The 20,068-nt window shown below is 51.8% G+C and overlaps 2 protein-coding genes across 2 annotated transcripts; both read left to right on the forward strand.

The window, feature by feature from the left end:
- Positions 1-4,907: 4,907 nt before the first annotated feature.
- Positions 4,908-8,989, forward strand: SPINK4 (serine peptidase inhibitor Kazal type 4). The gene is made up of 4 exons (XM_052701496.1): positions 4,908-6,029; positions 6,418-6,452; positions 6,780-6,892; positions 8,823-8,989. Exons 1-4 carry the CDS (start codon positions 5,948-5,950, stop codon positions 8,875-8,877), a joined length of 285 nt encoding a protein of 94 aa, XP_052557456.1. The 5' UTR covers positions 4,908-5,947; the 3' UTR covers positions 8,878-8,989.
- A 4,017-nt stretch (positions 8,990-13,006) lies between these two features.
- HEMGN (hemogen) lies at positions 13,007-18,323 on the forward strand. Its single transcript, XM_052701491.1, has 4 exons — positions 13,007-13,957; positions 16,508-16,601; positions 17,004-17,263; positions 18,113-18,323. Exons 1-4 carry the CDS (start codon positions 13,876-13,878, stop codon positions 18,217-18,219), a joined length of 543 nt encoding a protein of 180 aa, XP_052557451.1. The 5' UTR covers positions 13,007-13,875; the 3' UTR covers positions 18,220-18,323.
- The last annotated feature ends 1,745 nt before the right edge of the window (positions 18,324-20,068 follow it).

The raw sequence follows: 20,068 nt of genomic DNA on the forward strand, positions 1-20,068 counted from the left end.
TTGAGGTCCTTCCAGCTCTGGCCATTCTGTGATTCTGTGATTCTATCTCCTTGATCTTCCCGAGTGACTCCCAGTCACTGCTTGAAAGTGCCTCTGCACTTGTGCCGCAAGAGGCTCAAGGAGAAACAGTTGAGGTACATGACCACAGGCTCCTGCCTCCTCTATTTTCTCTTTTCTTACACATTTCTTTCTGATACCTTCTGGAAGCCAGCCCGATAATTACCATATGGTTTGGTTGAACCTGGTGTTGTCAGCACCAAGATGATGAAGCAGCTGCCTAAGACACTAGTGCTGTCACTGCTGATGTTCTCAGCCATCATTCAACTAAGCACCTTCTCAAGTGAGCAAGCCAGGCTTTCAAAGCCTGCAGACCCTCTGGACATCTCTCATGGATTGATCAGCAGAAGGCAGCTCTGGCAACACAAATGAGCAGAGAAACCATTTTTCAGCACTTGCAGGTCAGTCTAGAGTTTCCACACTCCACTGCTATCAGGAGATACCAGATGCCTGCTAGTAAAATGTGTCTTTTGTTTCTTTCCTATTTGACATGGGTACTTGCAGGGAATCTTCCTGAGGTGCAATGACCTCAACTGTGATTCAAGGCAGAGTTGGTTTGATTTCCCATAATGCTTTAAATACGTCATGCCTTAAGTTGAGCAAGCAAAGGAAAAGAAGTCACAGCATGCTGCTGGGAACTGATGTCACAAAGTTGGGAAGTGTCTAATATGTAATTCCACGTATTTGTGCTGCAGGTAGCCTATATCACTGCTATCTTTTCCTCAAGACAACTGTCTTGCTCTTGCTGAACATGGCTTTGGAAGCAAGGCAAAGGTTAAAGATGTAAAAGTACTCTGTAACAGCCTGAATCAATTCTATTATGCATAATTCAGGTGTGTCCTCGTGAGCACATGAGTAAATATGAGTATATACAGGTAAGTACGTAATGGCACACCTTCTTTTTTAGCACAGAGATAAGATGTTCTAGAAAACAGAGAATAAGGAAACAGAAATGCATTATTTATGGGAAAAATGTGTGCATGCATACACACCCTTAGGTGCTCCTACACTTCTGCCCTCTCCAGCTGCTGACTGTGGCTATCTCTACCCCAGCACAGCGTAATAAAAGTCCTCAGAGCTCTCACTTTGCCACATCACCAAATCAGCTTCCGGCTCCCCAGCTTCACTGGAGTGATGGTGCTCAAGGTAATTTTTAGCCTTATTTCCCTTTACAAATAGCTGCTGTGTAGCTACAGTGTCGTGCTGCACATGAGCACATCTGCAAGTCCACCATGCCTAATGACTTCTAAGTTTGATTTTAATCAAAATTGGCAGTTGGATGGCATCATAAATATCCAAACTGAGTGCTGAAGCAAGCCACTACGATGGCGCTGAGTGAAAGTTGATTGAAGGAGGTTTGCAGTCAGGCAGCAAATTATGAGGAGGAGGAGGAGGACAGGTGCCAGAGAGGGCGACTGCAGGCAGTTCAGTGATGGGATTCAGTAGGTCAGGTTGATGGTTGGATTTAAAACACAGGCACCTTCCTGTGTGCTTCCATGTTTCCCCAGGGCAGGGCAGAACAGAGCATGTCCGGGTGCACCTCTAGGACAGCAGCATGGAGCCCTGGTGCTGCGACCCCACTCCTCACTGCTGCAGCTGTGTGGGCTGCAGAGCTGCTCTGCTGCAGGGCTGGGAGGAGGCTGGGAAGAGTTGAGCTGAGCTGTGGGACAGGCATCAGGCGAGGCAGGCAGACAGCAAAGGGACAAGACGCAGAGGTGTGAAAAGCAACATCTAGCTGTCCTTTGCGAGAAGCCCAAAAGAGTCAAACCAAGACCTGCCTTGTCACTCATCATTCATTAATAGCAGTCTACTGCATTATTAACCTGGATAGTTCCTTTATCCGGGATGTTTGTAGAATCAGGCACCATGACTGAGTCTGGTGCAACCAAAATACATTTCACAGGGCTCATGAAAGCCTGGCTGCAAATCCAGCCCGGGTTGGGTAGGTGTTGCACAGCTCCTTGTCAAGCTTATCTTCTGTTTTGGATGGCTGCTGCTGCAGTGCTTCCTATAGCATACAGCTCCAATTGCATGTTACAGCAGTCCGAATATAAATTCATTACAAGAATACTTGTCATTTTCACTACTGTATTTCTTGTTTATCCACTACATTAGCTCCTGTGGCTGAGAGCAGAGAGCATTGTCCAGAGGTGCCAGGGCCTGACCACGCCATTGAGTGGCTTATTTTCTGGAGCATAAAATGGGATGTGGTTTGGTGCTACTGTTGACTTCATTTTGCCACGCATTTTTCACAAAGGAGAAATGTTGCATTAGCATCCGGATCCTCAAAAATAAGCTGTTTGCAGTGCTTACAGTACTGCTCTGATCCATCAGTATGGATGTAGTTGTCCGTAGTGCAAAGACAGTAATAAAAAAAAAAGACAGGAATCAACTGAGAATGTTGCTGTCTCGGCACAACTGACTGCAAACAACAAAGTTCACTCTTCACCTTTTAAGAGGAACAGAAACCAAAAGCTGCAGGAAAGACTGGAGAAACAGAACGGCTTTCACTGTGATGACAATGCTCTTCTGTCTGATGCCATGTGAGGTGGCTGCCCCTGGGTGTTTGTGAGTACATACCCAAGGATTTGGACATACATCACTCTTGTGGGACCATGGGAAAAGGAAGGCCAGCATCACCTCTGAGCTGCTGAGGAACCGCAGGAAAGCTGCAAATCCCCTGGGCAAATCTGACCTCCTTGGCCAGTTGTTCCTTGCCACAGAGGTATCCCAGGGAAGCGGGACCAAGAGCAGCTTGGGTGTGAGCCACAGCCACTTCTGACCAGCTGTGGTGATTCTGGTGAGCAGTCAAAGCAGAGGAAAAGGTTCAGCAATGGATGCTGTCCCCAGCCTGCCTCTTCCCAGCTCCTGTGCCTCTGAGGTCCAGTGCATAGCCAGCTCCAGTGGGAGTACTAAAGATGAAGGTGACTGTGAAGGTGAAGTGCTCTTTTTTTCCTTTCTAACTTTCTTTCTGGCATGATGGGGGCATGTGCTCTGTACCCCTCATGGGTTGCAGGAACAGGGCAGCCCTCAGTCCTGGTGGGTCCCCAGCATTTGCTGAGGGTAAATTTGCAAGAGCACCAGGGGGAGCAGCAGGACAGGATTTAAAATCCTGCGAGTGAGGCAGAGCAGAACGTGAGAGCAGGTATGAAGGCAACAGATAACAAAGGAACTGCAGGTGCTGGGCAGAGCGGTGACAACACTGGTAACGGCATCAAGGCCACGCTGCCGATAAGGCCACTGTGCAGAGGTAGAGCGAGACTGACATGATGCAGTATGGCTCAGCCACCCATTCCCCACAAGATGGATGGTCTGCAAGCTGCACTGTGGTCCCCCAGGAAATGCAAGTGTGATATGAGTCACAGGACCAGGACTGATGCCTGCGACAAAGCTGGGAACAGCAGGAGGGGATTGCACCGAAATACCTGCAACGTGGAGGAGGAGGCTTAAATGCATGATTGTCTCTGTAGATGGAGCTGTGCAGCCAGTGCTGGGCCCTGCAACCAACGGGAACCTCCTGGCCACCTAAGGAAGGACTTCCCCTCTCTAACTCGAGGAGATGGTTGCTGGGACTTTTGTCAGAAGCTTCAAGCCTGCACTTGAAAGCAAAATTGAAAGAGGAGTGAGAGGCCTCTGAGAGGTGGTTTCCTCTGAGAGCCTGTGATGGTGGTTTCCCCTTTGTCACACCTCTAGGTGTCATTTAGCTCACTCTGTGAAGATCACAGCATCTGAACACTGCTGAGAAACTGGGTGCAGAAAGATCAAGCCTCATATTGGCCAACAGCTCTGCAGAACCTGCTGCTGCTGACACAGAAGGGATGTGTATGCCATGAGGAGGGTGAGGCAGAGACAGCAGCACATCTGAGCTGCATGGTTCCTGCACTGCTCATGGTGCAACTCCAGGAACCAGGCCAAGCTCGGGACAGGCAACGCAGCACACAGGCAGGGAGGCTGACAGAGGCCTTGGGGTCAAAGTCTAGCTTTTTTTTTGCCACTGAACACCTTGGAGAAGACCCTGAAGGCCCCTGACAGCTCTTCTGCAGGGCTTTGCCGGGTGGGAGCAGCTCGTAGGACACTGAGTCGTCCTCTAGTTGAGAGCTGGTTGGGAACAGGTTGCCCAGCCGGGGTGTGAGGAGATCAATCATCACATGCCAGAATGTGAGAGCTTCTGGCTTCATGAGACCATGTGTGCTGGCGGAAGGATGCCCTGGGGCCTTGCTGCGCAGCCTCGCACACCTCAGGGCTGTGACTGCTTGTCACAATGCCCATTGCTTTGTGCATGACCCATCGAGGATGGAGATTCCCCGTCTTCCTGCTGGTCAGGTTGCTCACCCTCCTGCAGAAGGCTGGTTCCTGACACCCAGTGTGAACTTCTCTGCTCAGGACTTTGTGCCTGTGGCTTTCACTGTGCCATCTCCAGCAACCAAGAGGGCCTTGGTTGCACCAACTTAGTTAAGTCTCCTTCCTTTCGTTGTAGGCTGCTGGCAGATCTCCCTTTACCAGACTAAGCCACCCCACCAGCACTCCTGTTCCTTGGGAACAACTGCTAGTGCAGTTAAATATTTACTTTACCTGTAGGATTTTCAAAGCAGAATAATAATAAGCGTCAAATGTTACTGAACTGTGTCAACAGGGAATGTAATCCGTGTGCACAGCCATCTAAGCAGAGCAGAGGTGTGTTCTGAAAGGGGAATCCCAAAGCTCCTGCCAGTCCATGCTCAGCCATGCCTGTCTGACCACGAGGGCTTGCTGAGATACTCCTGCTCATCTCTGCTGTCCAGGGCCTGCAAGAACCACGCTAAGACTCAGGTAAAACTGTGGGGAAGAAAGGTCCTGAATGTGATGTGTCTGTCTCTTCAGCAAGTGCCCATGTGTACGCTGCACGTGTCTGCAGATCTTCCAGGCAGTTTTCTGTAGGTTTGTGTTGGCCCTTTGCACAAAGAGTACCTCCTACCCACTACCAGGGTGAAGGAGACGCCCTCTCCCTTCTGGCCCAGACTTAATCTTGCCATATCTGTCCCAAAGGAATTCTAGTCAAAACTGCTTTTCAGCTATGATGCTGACTTTCTGTCCAGCGATTCTCTTTTCCATCCTTCACCCTTCAGCCTTTGATCTTGATTCCATCAAGGAAAGTGTTGGTGGATGTGGTAAACTGTTTCCTCAGGGGCAGCAAGGATGCTCACATGGAAAGACTGATGTTGGACATTTTTCTCAAAGGTGAAAAAGCAAGGTCTTCTGGAATGGAGGTCCTTGCTGAAAAGTCCCCCAGTGGCACAGCCTCCCAGATCAGCCCCAACTTTTGCGTTTTGCACATGAAGTATCCCAATCTAAAATGGAGATCCACGTGGTGTAGGAATCACAGAACCATAGAATATCCCAAGCTTGTAAGAGACCTGCAAGGATCATGGAGTCCAACTCCTGGCTTCACGCAGGACCACCCAAAGCCCAAACCCTGTGTCTGGGGGCATTGCCCAAACTCTCCTTGAGCCCCAGCAGCGCTGCCCTCTGGGGCACAGCCTTTATCTCACCCCCACCTGACCTCTTCTGATGCAGCTCTGTGCTGTTCCCTTGTGTTCTGTCACTGTCACCACGAAATGAGGAATGGCAGCTATGAAGCTGGAGGGTCGTCTTGGGGGTAATGTGCACAGTGGGAGGCTGGCTGGTTTGGAGAGGAGAGCAGCGTTACTCAGCCTGCACTGTGGGCCAGAGGGATTTTATAGCAGCCTCTATTGCCTGCACCTGGAGTTGGCAGGCTGTCATTCACCTCTGGGTGCACAGTCTGTCTGTTCCCAGCGCAGATCAAAGTGCTCAAAATGCTGCTTTTCCCAGCGCCAAGATTAGCTGCTGCCTTCTGCTATAAAGGCTGCTGTGAGCGAAGTGAGGTGCACGAATGCATGCACCCATGCCAGCCATGCCCACAAAGGAGCTGCTGGTGCTGGCGCTGATGCTGGTAGCTTTCGTTTCTGCCAGTGGTAAGTCTGCTCTGCGGTGGTGGGCTGGGAGGTGTGGAGGGACTGAGAGTGCAAAAGGGGGCAGAAAGACACAGGATCTCTGTTATGTGGAGAAGAGGTGAGGGAGGCAAGGCAGCACAGCAGCAGCACGGTGGGGTGCAGAGAAGGACAGGAGCACACACATCCCACGCTTCTTGGTATGTGCCAGTGATGCATTTGATGCTCAGTGGAGCTCCTGGTTCAGAGTCCAGGAGACAGGGCTATGGGAAGGGGCTCAGAGACAGGTACAGGCATTCCCACCTCTGTCCCTCTGTCACTACCTCACGCTCCTGCCACCAGCTCTCTCTAGAAAGGCAGTTGTCACTTAATTTCCCCCCTGCTGAACTCTTGGATCTCTGCTCTGTTTCAGGGGTAGAGCTGGAAGAGGAGAACGGCCTGAGAAGGGTAAGAGATTTCCATTTGCTCTTGTTAGTGGCTTCAGATCCTATTGGGCCGCCTCAATGCCTGGCATGATTGGGGGAAAGGCTGTTCCCAGAAACTGCCCCAGCTTTGTGGGTCTCAGCAGTCTCAGCCCAGTACCGACCCCAGGCAGCGAGTCCCACCTTGAGGCACGCTGCCTCTCCCTGCTCTGTGAGCCTGCCCTAAGGGGCACTGGGATCCCCAGAGCTGCTGTGCAGCCAGCTCCAGCCACGCTTGCTGCTGCCCTTGCGCCGTGGGAGGAGGGTGGGAGCTGCCTGCACTGAAGCACTCACTGCGGTTTCTCCTTTCCAGCCGAAGTGTGGAGAGATGGCTGAGCTGCAGGCCTGCCCCCTGCTGCACTTGCCCATCTGTGGGAGCGATGGGAACACCTATGCCAATGAGTGCTTGCTCTGTGTGCAGAAAATGTAAGCTCACACCTGGGCACTGGCCTCCAGGGGTCTAATTTTAGCTGTCTAAATGCAGGTGCTTGTCAAACACCGTGGGAAAACCACAGCCCACGGGAAGGACACAAGATCCTAACTGCGAGGTGGAGGAAGGCTTTTGGCATCCTCTGAACCTGGCTCTGCAGCCCTCAGCTTCACCTCCCCTGATGGTAGTGCTCAAGAACAGGCATGGGAATGCCCCTAGCCTTTGCAGGTGCCAGCCCCTTCCTTGGCACTGTGTTTAGGGACAGTGCAGCTGCAAACTTAGTATTCACTCACCGTGTTGGCAGAGTACTGATCCCACAGGAGAGAGCAATATTTATCCATCGGAGCAGCTTGCTGGATCATGCACTATAGGGTGGCACACCCCCCAAAATGTGGGGTCAAGAGTCACAGCCAGACGACCTTCTAACATAAGAAAAAACTGGCAACAAACCAGGTGCTCTGCAGAGGATGAGAGAAGGTCCCCAGTCTGTGCTGCCTGTGAATGAATAATCACAGAATCATAGAGGGGTTTGGGTTGGTAGGGACCTTAAAGATCATCCAGTTCTAACCACCTGCCTAGGTCAGGGATATCTGCATCTAGACAAGGTTGCTCAAAGCTCCTGGTCTTAAATACCTCGGGGAATGGAGCATCCACAGCTACTCTGCGCAGCTGCTCCAGTGCCTCACCTCCCTCTGAGTGAAAAATTAATTCCTAACATCTAACCTAAATCTCCCCTCTTATAGTTTAAAACCTTCACCCCTTGTCTTGGTCACAATAGTGTGACCCAATGAAGTCTCTCTACAGGCCTCCTTTATGTACTGGAAGATCACTGTAAAGTCTTCCAGAGCCTACTGCAGGCCGAACAAGCCCAGTTCTCCCAGTATCTCCATAAGATGGGTGCTCCAGCCCTCTGATCCCAGTTGTAGCCCTCCTCTGGACCCAGTCTAACGTGCCCATGTTTTTCTCAAGCCGGACAAGGAAGATTTGGATGCAGATGTTTAGAAAGGTGCACTAGGTGGATAGCCTGGACAGGCAAATAGCACCAGTAAATCCTCCCAAGAGAGCTCTGTCAGTGCAGATGCCCAGTTATGCACATCATGGTTCCTTTGGTCCACAAAGGAACCACCATAAGTCTGAGGAGTAGGGCAACAGGGGCATCACGATGTTCAGAAGGGAAAAGCAGAGGGTTGCTTTGGGACAGGACCACCCTGTAATTCTGTGCAGGCTGGGAAATGATGGGCTGAGCGAAGATCAGGCTGAATGCAGATCAACAGGTGCTTGCATTTCCAAGAACACAGGCAGTAGGGAGGGACAACCAGATTGCACAGGAAGATGCTGCCACCGCTGCAGGGTGCTGGGCACTGGGGCTGCTGCATGCCGTTGGGGTATCGGTCTCCTGGGACCTGGGGAAACTGCAGAGGGTCTGCAAATGGCCAAAGGCCTGGACCTGTGAGGGGCTGTGGAGGAGCTACGTCCAAATTCTGGTGGTTCTTGGAGTGGGAGGCCAAGGGGATCCAGTGCAGCCTATGGCCACAAAGGGAACGCATGGAGTCATGTTGCAGCTGCTGATACAACACAGGGCAACAGCCACAAAGTCCCAGAAGGGTTCAGATGAGACACAGGGGACAGGTGAACAGGGAGGGAGGGGTCTTCATCCTCGGGGGTGGAGAGGGCTCGGGCAAAGCTTCAGTGCTCACACTGCAAACCAGCTGGGATGAAATCATCTCTAGCAACGGTGGGACCTGCACCATATGCAGGGAAGAGACCTCTGCAGGCAGCTGCATCTCTTTTCAATGGGACAGTGAGCAAGCAGTTTCAGAAAGGTCAGCTCTGTTCCATGGGCCAGATGAGGCCAAGGGTGAGTCAGGGAACACTTTTTTTTTTTTTTTTCCTAGTTCTTTACTCTGTTTTTCTTCATTATCCTAGGAAAACCAGGCAAGATATCCGGATTTTGAATGACGGGGAGTGTCAAGATATCTGAGCCTCCTGGTGGCCTTCCTGAGCCTGCAAATAGGTGATTAATTGATGCTGTATGCTCTGCGTGCATCAGACATTTCAATCAGTGACAGTAAATAATAAAATTGCATACACAATCTTATTTCAAGAGCATTATTTTGTGCCGGGCTGAGGGAAAACAGCACAAGCCTGTTTCCATGAAGAACTACTAAAAAAGTGCAGTCAAAACATTCGTTTCCAATCTATATCACAAACTAGGCCCTGCACATTGTGCACTGTACATTTCTCTCGCGTTCCTGGGAGCAATGTGGGAGCAGTAAGAAACACACATAACAGAGATCCTGGTGAAGGAGGTGCTGTACAAACACAGCTTCTCTGAAGGAGGCAATTTAGCAAAGGTACAGTTTCTCCAATGTGGGAGCTGATGGCCTTCTCTTCAGCTCCCTAGAAACCACCTTCACATCCAGAGCTGGTGCTAGTGGAAAACAGCAACTTCACGCTTCTTGTATCATTCAGCTTTTCATGTGAGACTGCCCCATAAAGAAATCAGCCCAGATAAGCCACAGGAGCACTAGAAGTGCAGAGTGGAGATCCTGAATTCCTGAGAGCCTGAATCTCTGGGGGAGTCTTCTCAAAACAGACCTGATCTCCCTAGGTGCTCTTGGGGAACAGAATTTGCCTCCAAGTTGCTCAGCATCATGCCTAGATTTCTTCTTGTGCTAGGGCAACTCTTGGTACTACAGTGGGGTTTGGTCCAAGCTGGCTAATGGTCAGCATGCATCAGCTGTCTGTGGGCTCCCTCTGGTCTTTTTTTTGGTCTTTTTTCCCATAGCAGTGGGGACGTGAATCACCTTTCACTAAATATCACAGAATCACAGAATGGCAAGGGCTGGAAGGGGCCTCAGGGATGATGAAGCTCCAACCCCCCACCACAGGCAGGGTCACCAACCTCCCGATTTCACAGCAGCCCAGGCTGCCCAGGGCCCCATCCAACCTGGCCTTGAACACCTCCAGGGATGGACGGGGCATCACAGCCTCTCTGGGCAGCTGTTCCAGCACCTCACCACTCTCACAGCACACAACTTCCCCCTGACACCCAACCTCCATCTCCCCTCCCTCCACTTCAAACCATTTCCCCTTGTCCTGCTGTCATCTCCCCTTTCCAAGAGCTGACTCCCCTCCTGTCTGTAGGCTCCCTTTAGGTACTGCAGGCTGCCATGAGGTCACCCCACAGCCTCCTTTCCTCCAGGCTGAACGAGCCCAGCTCCCTCAGCCTGTCTTTGTAGTGGAGGTGCTGCAGCCCCTGCTCATCTTTGTGGCTCCTCTGACCCTCTCCAACAGCTCTGCCTTTCTTGTACTGGAAGCTCCTGTACCAGGACTGTAGATGGGGCCTCACAAGAGCAGAGTAGAGGGGGACAATCACTTCTCTGTCCCTGCTGGCCACCTCTCTGCTGATGGAATATGTGCACCCAAACTGTACAGCTTGAGTATGCAAGGAGTCTCTTCGCTCGCAGTGGCAGAGATCTGGCTAATGCAAGGTTTTCCACCCAAAGTCCATTCAGTTCTGCTGTGTCATATCCCTAGAGAATGACTGATTATGATTTCTGATCAGCTTCAGCAAAGCTTCATGTTGCTTGGAGAAGTGTTCCGCTGTTAAGTGAAACCTGTGCTCACCCACAAGGCATCAAGCTGCTCTGTCCTGCTGCTGCACTCACACGACTTATTTGTAGTAGCTGGGGGAAGGGTCCGATTGCATCATAAAGTCAAGTGAGCTCCCTGAAGTCGGTCACCACACTGTCAGCCTGGGACCTGTGCCGGTGTCATGGCCACTGTACCTGCCTGGTTGGTTACATGGTTCTTCCCCCACATCCAGATCCACAGCCGTTGGTGATAGATTTAATGCTACCACTGAAAATAGTAATGAGAAGTATAAAACAATCATACTTGGTCAGTCATGGAGGTCCTTTTGACTTGGGGTCTCCAGAACCAAGACAGAGGGCAGTGAGCAAGAGCAAACACCTGTAGGAGGATGCAACAAGGCGTAATTGGGCAGGGACAGAGCCTTGGCATTGCAATCATTGTTTCGTCTGGAGGCAGCTGTTGTCATTAGAAGTTTTCCTGTCCCCAGCCTTGTTACTGTCTGAAACCTACCAGCTATCAGTGACTATTACAAGGACAGAACAGTGGCTGTGAAAGCAGGAACTGTCTCTGCCCGGATTCATCTCCTTACTGCCAACCTTCAGTGCCTGGTTGTGAGTTCTGGAGAGGCAGACTGCCATGGTTTCCCTGACACTGCCTTTTCACGGGCTTTGCACCCAGTCTGGTTAGTTGCTCACAGCTGTCCAGAGGGCTTAACACCTCTGCTGCCCTGCTCTGCGCCCTCTCCACTTCTGCAGGGGTGAGGGCCACAACTGCATGCAGCTTGGTCAGCAATTCCATTGCTGCACCACTCACCCACTGCCTGCTTCTGCAGCTCTGCAGATCCCTACCTATCCCCTAGGGCTCTCCTGAACAACCAGCAGCATATTTTCCCCTTTCAGCCCTTAAAAGGAGTAGGAGACGTTAGGGTCTGGTCTGCACTGCCGGAGAGCATGGGGAGATGCAGCTGGAGTGCACTGCACCTTGGGAATAGGCTTGACCGAGCTTTCAGCTCCAGCCTGCCCCAAATCAGATCACCATTCTGCAGGACAAAACTGGAAGCTGTTCTCTGACTGCTGCTAGAGTGACAGCTGCATGGCTGCCCGTGTTGATCTTCTGGATAACTTTGGGTCTGGGCTGTGTCAGTGGCTGTAGGAGGGAGAGGCATTCTCTGGCTGCTGCCTCGCAGTAGCAATGCCAGATGGGGGGAAAACAGAGGTGAGACTCATAATGCACTCTAGCAAGTCTCCTTCAGATCTCATTAAGGAAGTTGTGTGTGGGTAAAGGCAGCCCAGGGCCAAAGGAAACAAGATAGGAATGTGGGGAAGCAGTGCCTGGCATGCTTGATGCATCCAGCTGCACTGGTTCACTCATCTGAAACTGACCAGAAAATTCAACCTGCAGCAGAAAGGACAAACCTTGGGCTACATCTGCTGCAGAGTTCTTCTGTGCTGTGGCGTTGGCAGGGGACAGGAGGGCACTACAGGCTCTGAAATGGCCTCTGCTGTGCCACTCTCACTCCCAAGCAGAGATAGCTCAAGACTGGGTCTGTAATTTCCACACTGTTATCCACCGCCAAACCTTCCCACAGGATCACAAGTTCACTTGCTTGGGATTTGCAGCAATTCATGCACAAGAACAAAACCCTCAAAGGGATCTAGGTCCTGAGAGATGCAAGCACAGGCTCAGTAAGATGTTAAACCCCATTTATCCTATTAAGTACCTCTTACAGACCCTGAGAGCACAGCAGCTCTTTCACTTATGAACAATATTTATAAATTCATTGCATTCTTAACTGGAAAATGGGTGGAACAGTGTGTCCAAAAAAGGGCAATTTTTTGCTGAGTCAAGAGAGATTTATCAGACCTCAGCAGGCTCTGGAGTGTCTGAGTGCTTCTGCTTCTCCTCCTCAGGAGACATGTGGGTGAAAAGCTGAGTTTTGTACAGCCCAGGCAGTCAGAGCTGCAGCATTAAGGCTGGCAGACCCCTGTGCCTCTGCAGCCAAGAGCATCCCTGTGTGGGATGTATGGGTGTCAACCCATAGCATGCCCTGGGCAGCTTGCTCTGGTTGTTCTGCGTGCAGCTGGAGCTCTCAGCACCCTGCAACACCCAGAGGTGCCCATCCTTTCTCCCACATTTCATATCAGCTGCCAACAGCCCAGAGATCCCAGAACAGTTCTTTCCAAGCACTTCCAGACGTGACGTCCACAGTGACCAGGCGTGTGTTTTCCTCTCCCCCACACACGTTAATTTCAGGATGCACAAGGCAGGGTGACTTGGAGTTGAGCAGCATCACACAGCCTCACCAGCAGAGCACACCTGGCCTTCACTTTTGACTGAGATACAAGAAACTCACACAAGTGACTCAGAAGCACCCCATCTCAGGATGCCACTCACACTCCTCGCCAGCCCTCGCATATCAGAGCCTTCCCATATCTGCTGTGCTGCCAACACCCTGCTGGTTCTTTTGGGCCTTTTAAACTTGCCCCACCTCTCCAGAGGTACCACATAATCTGCAAAGGACAGAGGGGAGAAGCCCCAAGGGGAAGTGGTAACCGGGGGGACAAGCAGGAAGGCAGCAGAGATCACCACGTCCCCCCAGGAGACCCCCCGGGCATGAAATTTGTAACTTGGCCTGGAGTTGTCAGGGACCTACAGAAAGACTGCTGAGAGCAAAGGCTGTGGGCACCCCCAGGAGCTGTTCTGCTACAGGGCAAGTCAGTTGAGTTCACCCATGCCTTGGCAGGTGAGCAATTCCCAGAGAGCTTGGGAGCAGACGCATTGTAGAGTTCTTCTACCATTGCTTCAGTCACTTGGAATTGACTGGATTTGGCTACTTCTGTCCCTGGGGGTCTCCTAAATGTGCCATGATCTCGAGCTGCAAGCAGCCTGCTGTGAGGGGTGGAGGTCCCTTCCCGCGAGCACTGCGAGAGACCTCTGCAGACACCTTTCTGACAGCTTACATCCATTCCAGATCCCAGAACAGGTCTTGGGTGCCTAATGACTCCTCCATGCATCTCATTCTGGAAACGACAGCGAGGCCATGCAGCGTCCGGCTGGGCCACGCAGCTCCTCTCCGCTCTAAAGAAGGGCATCTGAGCCACAGTTTGGCAGCAGCGAGCACGGGTTTCCTATCTGAAGCGGAACTGTTGTACAGAAACATCAGCATGTTTTGCAGTCCACACAGTAGGTGGACTGGAGGGCAGACACTCATACACCTTTAAACTGTGATAAGGAGCATATTATTACCCCGCTGGTGGCCTAGTCAGATAAGTTGTTTGTGGAGGACAGTCTGCGTTTCTTTCAAGCTCTCATTCTGCTGCACCAGTAACAGATTACATTCCCAAGGAAATCAGCCGCTTCTTATTTGACACTGCAAAGAGCGATGGACAGCTTAGGGAGAGACCACGATTATTCCAACACTTCTCTGCCTTCCTCCACAGCCCACGAGGAGAACGCTGAGCCAGGTAACGCTGCGCTTCTAACTTTTATTGGAAGGAAGAAGAACGGTCCTTTTTGTCACTAATGCTTTCTAGGAAGGGGTTACCAGCGCGTGGTTAGGGGATGGGGGATGCACGTTTGATAGTAAATGCATGCAGCTTTTTCCAAGCCGTGTTTCAGATCACAGAGGCACCTATAAAGATCTCTCCACTCAGTTTCTCGGGCAGTTCCAAATGCGCTGTCGCTTTGCAAACTGACAAAAGGCTCTCAGTGTACTTTTAGTTGGAGGGATTTTTCATTTCATTTCATTTCTGTATGCTTGTGCTCTCTGCTATGTAATCTCTCACTGGATGCAGGTGTCTCAGAGAGATTCCTCCTGCTGACTGCAACAGGCAGCACAGCTTTGGAGCAGCCCCGGAGCGCTCTGTTGGTCCGGATAGAAATGAATGAGGGATGTTTTCTGGCTGCACAGAGCAATTTGCTTAGGATGGTCTGGGGAGGAGACAGATTGCATGCAGCGAGAAGTGCTTTTATGGCTCAGGAGGTATTTTGAAAGTGAAAGAAAGTTAGCTCGGCTGCCACAGAGGGACACGTGAGGGATGTGCACTTCGGCTGTCAGCCTGCAGCGGCGTGCATGCAGATCCCGCGGCTGCTGCTTGGAGCTCCATTTCCCCAGGCTGCCTCTGATGGTCTCTGCTGCTGGCAGAGCCCTGCTGCCCCGATGCTGCTTCACACCCAGGCCGTGCACACTCTGCCCAGCACAGCTGCAGGCTGTACGGACCGTGTGCGGTTCTGTCTCAGAGCCTGCCTGTCACTAATTCCATCTCTGGCCGTGCCACTGCTGAGGAATCCTCACACTGCCTGTGCAGTGCCTTTTGCATCCGTGCTTCTCTTCTCTGGGGTCCAGGTAGGATGAAAGGTTTTAGGGAGGGGATCTGCCTTCTCCTGCATGTCTCCACTGGGGGCTCCTGGAATTAGTATGCAAAAAGCATCAGTAAAAGTGCAGGAGAACCGACAGACGACACCAGAAAGTAGGGCTGCTCTTGGTTTCGTGGTCGTTTGGTGGCGTGGCTGTTGTCATTGTTAGATAGTATTGGGATCACCGTGCCCAGATTTAAACAAAGTGCCACACAGAGCCACCAAAGCTGAGGAAACAGAGCCGAGAGGGTAGGCACCTGCCTAGCAGGAGGCATGGAAAGGACAGTGGCACAGGGAGGGACAGGAGATGCCAGCTGGATAGAAAGGAAAAAACGACCGTAGTGGAAAGAGCACAGAGATCAGAGGTGTGCTGTGAGATCTTTCCCCACTTTCCTGGACAAGGTCCTGATTAACTTGAGGTAATTCTGGCCCTGCTGCCAGGAGAACACTGGGACAGAGACCTACAGGGATTCATTCCAAGCAAAACTTTTCATGATTATTATTATCAGAAGAACAGATCTAATTTGACTCGGGGTTGGCCACTACTCTTAGGGGTTTTTTTGTTTTGTTTTGTTTTGCTTTGTTTTGTCTTTAAATCTGTCCCAGACTGTGGCTTTTCCCGTGTTTAACTCAGACACCTGGGGTGCAGGAGCTGCAGTGCCCGGTTAGCCTCAAAAGTCCTTCTCACCTTGCCAGCTCTCCCAGCTGGACAAGAGAATGCCAAAATGACCACTCTTCACTCACTGGACTTAACACTTCAACATGAGCTGAGACTTTTCATAGGAGAAGCTGGATCTGATTGCATCCGCAGGGAGCAGGTCTGTTTGGCTGCCTTTTACCCATTTGGCAGTTGTTGAAACTGTGAAAACTAGTGCTCGTGTGAATTCCTCAGTGCATGTGTGGGAAGCTCCCTCCGTGCTCCAGGCAAGTGCTACTCCCACCAGTACTTCTACCAGCATAGGGGCACAGAAATATGCCCCTGTGTTCCCCAAAGGGAATGGTCTCATGCTATTTGATCTAAGACAGGTCCTAATAAAGACTCCACAGGCTGCAGCCCAAAGGAAAAAAATGGAGGGTTGAGAACTGCGGGCAATATTCATGTGAATACCAGCAAAGGGTGAGGAAATGCACGCAGCTTTCTCAGCCCCTCGAGGTGGGACCAGCTGAGTAGGCACAGGAAAGGCACTGTTGATCCATCTTTCTGCCCGTCTGGATAAACAGCACTAAGCAAGTGCAGCTACCTGGGGAAAAGTGCATTAATGGGGCAAACTCACAGAAGTATTTTGCAGCCACTAATGAATGATGCGTGACCCTGAGTGATTGCAGGGTGTCCCCAGAGGACAGCCCACGTCCTGCGCTTTCAGCTGGCCCCTGTGGTGTGTCATTTGGACACGAGTCACCCAAAGGCTGCAGTGGCAGGACGAAAACTGCAGCTCGGAATTCCTAGGAATTTACAGCACAGATTTGTGCGGCACGCCATCAGATGCTCCCTGCCGATGCTGCTTAGTAAGTACAGTGCCTTACTTACTATTGTATAAAGACCTCCTTCATGATAAAAAGGCTCAGACCGCTTTCATCAGCGCCCTATCAGCAGACGAGGAGGGAGGGCTACAGTCTCGTGGTCAAGAGGTGGTGTTAGCACTCGGTTTGTCCTTTAGGTTCCACCATGTTGCGCCGCTTGAGAGACCGGGAGCTGCTCCGGAAGAGAAAGGCAGAAGCCGAGGAGAAGGATTCAATTCAGTGGGCTCTGGGGTAAAACTTTCTTACGCCGTGTGATCCTTTCTCTGTGCATGTGGCCGGAGACCAGGCACAGGCACCGCATGACGACAGGGTGCCCCGTGCCCCTGTGAGGAGAGGTCCTCGCTGGGCGGCCCTCGGCCTCTATCTGCTAAAGGGTTGCTCTGGTGCTTGAGGAGGGAGCGTGTGGGGCTTTCGTAAGGGATGGGTTGGCGGTAGGAGAAAATTGGCAGCCAGACTCCCGCGTCCTTGCCTGGCCACCCATGCAGAGAACTCCAGTTTCTGCAGGGGTGAACTGGGTGCCACTTGCAGCCTGAGTGCTGGCACAGCTCTCCCGGCAAGAGGGCACATGCCAGGCAAGGAGGGACCACGCTGCCCTTGACACCTAACTCTTTGCTACATGAAATCCCCCTGCAGGGAGCACGAGAGAAGCAAACGGCAGAGGAGAAGCCACGGTGCCAGGCGAGGAAAGGGCCGTGCGCATGTCATGGAGCCCGCACCACAGCCAAAACCACAGCCAAACCCTCAGCCCCCGAAGAGGGAGGAAGCTGAGATGGTGTCCTCCACGGCGATGCAGCAGGCCGAGTCTTCCCAGATGGACATGCAGGACCTGTTTGCTGGTGTGCAGCTGGCAGATCTGGAAGGGATACTGGCCTCGGGGAGCCAGAGTCCTCTGGGTGAGTCCTGGAAAGCTGCCATCCCCATGGGATCCTGGGGGCTGCAGGTTGGGGCTGCAGGGACAAATCCCTCTCTCTGAATCATGGGGAGGAGTAGAAAGCCAGCTGCTGTGAGTAGAGTCATTGGCATGCTGGTCTGTGGCCGCTGGTCCTTTTTAGAGCTCCTTGTCCTAAAGATTTCTTTGCAGCCTTTTCTGCAGGGGGAAGAGGTAGCTGTGTCCTGATGCACTTCCCTGGGGAGAACAGATCAGCATGAGAAACACTGCATAGAACAGCAAAAGTTGGTTCACAGACAAGTGTCTGCCTCGGGTCCTCTTCTATCTGAAACTAAAGAAAGTGACCAGAGGGCCACAGCTGGGCAGCGGGACATGGGTTAATTGCCCACAGTCGTGGGTCACCGTGCTCCCTGCCCCCCTGCCAAGAGCCAGTCCAGGGCACAGGTGCTCTGAAAAAAGGGGGCAAACTCCAGAGCAGGTCAGGGACCATCACACTGGTCCCAGGGTGATGGGGAGGGGAAGGGCAGACGGAGATAGCGCGTGCAGGAGACCTGCCCTGCTGGGGCTGGGGGCAACAAGAGTCCTTACAGCACAGCACGGGGCTTCTGATGCTCTTGTGCCACCACCGTCCTACACCAGGTCCTGCCCCCAGTCCTGAGACTCTGAAACGGAAAGAACAAGGGCTGGACTTATTTGCCTTCTGCCATTAAACCCATTAAGCCCCACAACCTAAGGGACCAGCATGTCCTCTGGAAGTCATGCGGGCCAGCAGGAGGTGCTTCTCATCACATGCACCCCATGGCCCAGCTAACAGAGCCCCCGGCAGCAATGACCTCTCTGGTGTCCTTTGTAGGTGAAGAGGATATGCTGAAGCTGGCAGATGAAATACAAGAGGTACTGAATACTTCGCTGGAAAGGAACGAGTCAGATAATGACATGTATTCATCAAGCCTATTTTGAAGTTTTATTTAAATATATATATATATTCTTCCAGTTTTTATGACTAAGAAATACTGAAAACCCTTGCGGAGAGACTTAAAGTTGCTCCTTCCTCAGGAACAATAAAAATCTGACTCTCTCTCCACCATGCTTCCTGTGTTGCTTCCAGGCCGTTTGTGGGGGGAGGGGGAAGGATGCTGCTCCTTCAGCCCCACGGGAGCTGTGAGCCCGTGAGCCCCATGCCCATCCTCACACCCAAAACGTTCCCCTAGTGTGTTCAGCAGAACATCAGCCCCTTCACAAAGCTGAACCCCATCTTTCAGCGGGCAGGCGTGCAGCGGATTGGGCTTTTTTCAGCACAACATGAAGCCTACAGTCCCTCATGCTGTTATCTGCAGCCTGAAGGCCTTTCTCATAATCTGCCTTCCTTTCCCAGTTATCAGCTTGCTCTCCTCAAGTCTGGGAAGTCTGTTGTTTTTGTCTTGCCAGCAACTTCACTCTGACCTTGCTGAGCTGCGTTGGGCAGATGGAGGCTGGCTGAAAACAGTTGAACGTAGCAGGCTGAAAGACAGCTGAACTGCACGCTTTAGTCAGGAAAATTCAATCTGGGGCAAAAACATGAGGCCACTCTGGACAGGTGCGGTTCTCCCCTCTCCACAGCCAGCTTTCAGGCCAAGACTTTAAAGAAGCCGGAGCCTATGCAGCGCATTCACATTTTTGTGTGTGTGAAATTTGGGAAGAATGAGGGTTTCCTCTCTTTCTTCGCACATTTTGGGGTTTGCAAAGTCTTCATGGCCACCATCTGACCACTGTCAGAGAGCTGTCTCCCAAGAGCACAGGGCTGGCCCGCTACTGAGGTCACTCTTCATTTTGGGCTTCCAGTAGCAGAATAACCAGTGAGATCACTCCAGAGACATCCAGAGACATCCGTGATGCTGTGCTGTGCATCTCAGTGGATGTGACATCTCAACAGCATTTACATCACTGACACCCATCCCCCCTTTGGTCCCTGAGCTTTGCATGAGAGATAATCAGTGCTCACGAGCACAGCCTGCAGCCTTCTCTCCGCCCTCTGAGACCCTCTGCAGTTACAGCACCAGCAGCAACAAAACATCCCCTGGGTGCCAAATGAGAAACTCACAGATGAGTACTGTCACAGGAGCTGTGCCAGAGTACTCTTGCAAGCACTGCATCCACACTATGTTGCAAGGAAGCTGCACTGTAGGGCCTGGAGACACATACACACATTGCCTGGATACTGTGGCAAGCAATGGCTGGCAGCTGTCTCCATCTCCCCAACCCTTCTCAGAACTCCCAGGGAAGTAAATCTACCCTGACATCCACCTCCACATCCCCAGAGGCTTATGCTCACCCACTTCCCACCACTTTTTAGTTGCTGGGGAGAAGCAGCTTCTAGGAAGTTTCACATTCAAATCACTGCACCCCTCTGACAAGAGCACACAAAGCAACCACGTGTGTCCTGTCCCTGTGCTGTTGAAGCTGAGCCATGGGAAGTGGTGAAAGCTTGGCAGGGTTTCTATGAGCACAGGGGAGCGATCCTTGCTGAAGCATGGGGTGGGCAGAGGTGCCACACTGCGCGGCTATGCCTGCAGAGCATGGTAGGAAGGGGCTTGCAGGAAGCAAGACAGCCCACAGAAAGTAGCCCCATCCCCTAGTCATTTGACCTTGGTTGCCTCGGGGTGCTGGAGTCACCTCAGTGACTGTGCACTCACACCAGAGCTCTCACTCCAGCTGGCTCCTTTAGCAGCCTGTGAGAAAGGCTTTTCTGCAGGTAGTAAATTTTATTGCATAACAACCCAAAGATAGAGCACTCTTTATCAGCACTTTCACTTGCACAACACACCTTTTT

This window comes from Tympanuchus pallidicinctus, unplaced genomic scaffold (assembly GCF_026119805.1).
Source record: "Tympanuchus pallidicinctus isolate F22 unplaced genomic scaffold, pur_lepc_1.0 scaffold4, whole genome shotgun sequence".
NCBI lineage: Eukaryota > Metazoa > Chordata > Aves > Galliformes > Phasianidae > Tympanuchus > Tympanuchus pallidicinctus.

Coding starts and splice junctions, on each gene's coding strand:
- SPINK4 (XM_052701496.1), top strand. CDS start 5,948: ATGCATGCACCCATGCCAGCCATGCCCACAAAGGAGCTGCTGGTGCTG. Junction 6,030..6,417: donor AGCTTTCGTTTCTGCCAGTG/GTAAGTCTGCTC, acceptor GCTCTGTTTCAG/GGGTAGAGCTGGAAGAGGAG. Junction 6,893..8,822: donor TTGCTCTGTGTGCAGAAAAT/GTAAGCTCACAC, acceptor TCATTATCCTAG/GAAAACCAGGCAAGATATCC.
- HEMGN (XM_052701491.1), top strand. CDS start 13,876: ATGGACAGCTTAGGGAGAGACCACGATTATTCCAACACTTCTCTGCCT. Junction 13,958..16,507: donor CGAGGAGAACGCTGAGCCAG/GTAACGCTGCGC, acceptor TTTGTCCTTTAG/GTTCCACCATGTTGCGCCGC. Junction 17,264..18,112: donor GGGGAGCCAGAGTCCTCTGG/GTGAGTCCTGGA, acceptor TGTCCTTTGTAG/GTGAAGAGGATATGCTGAAG.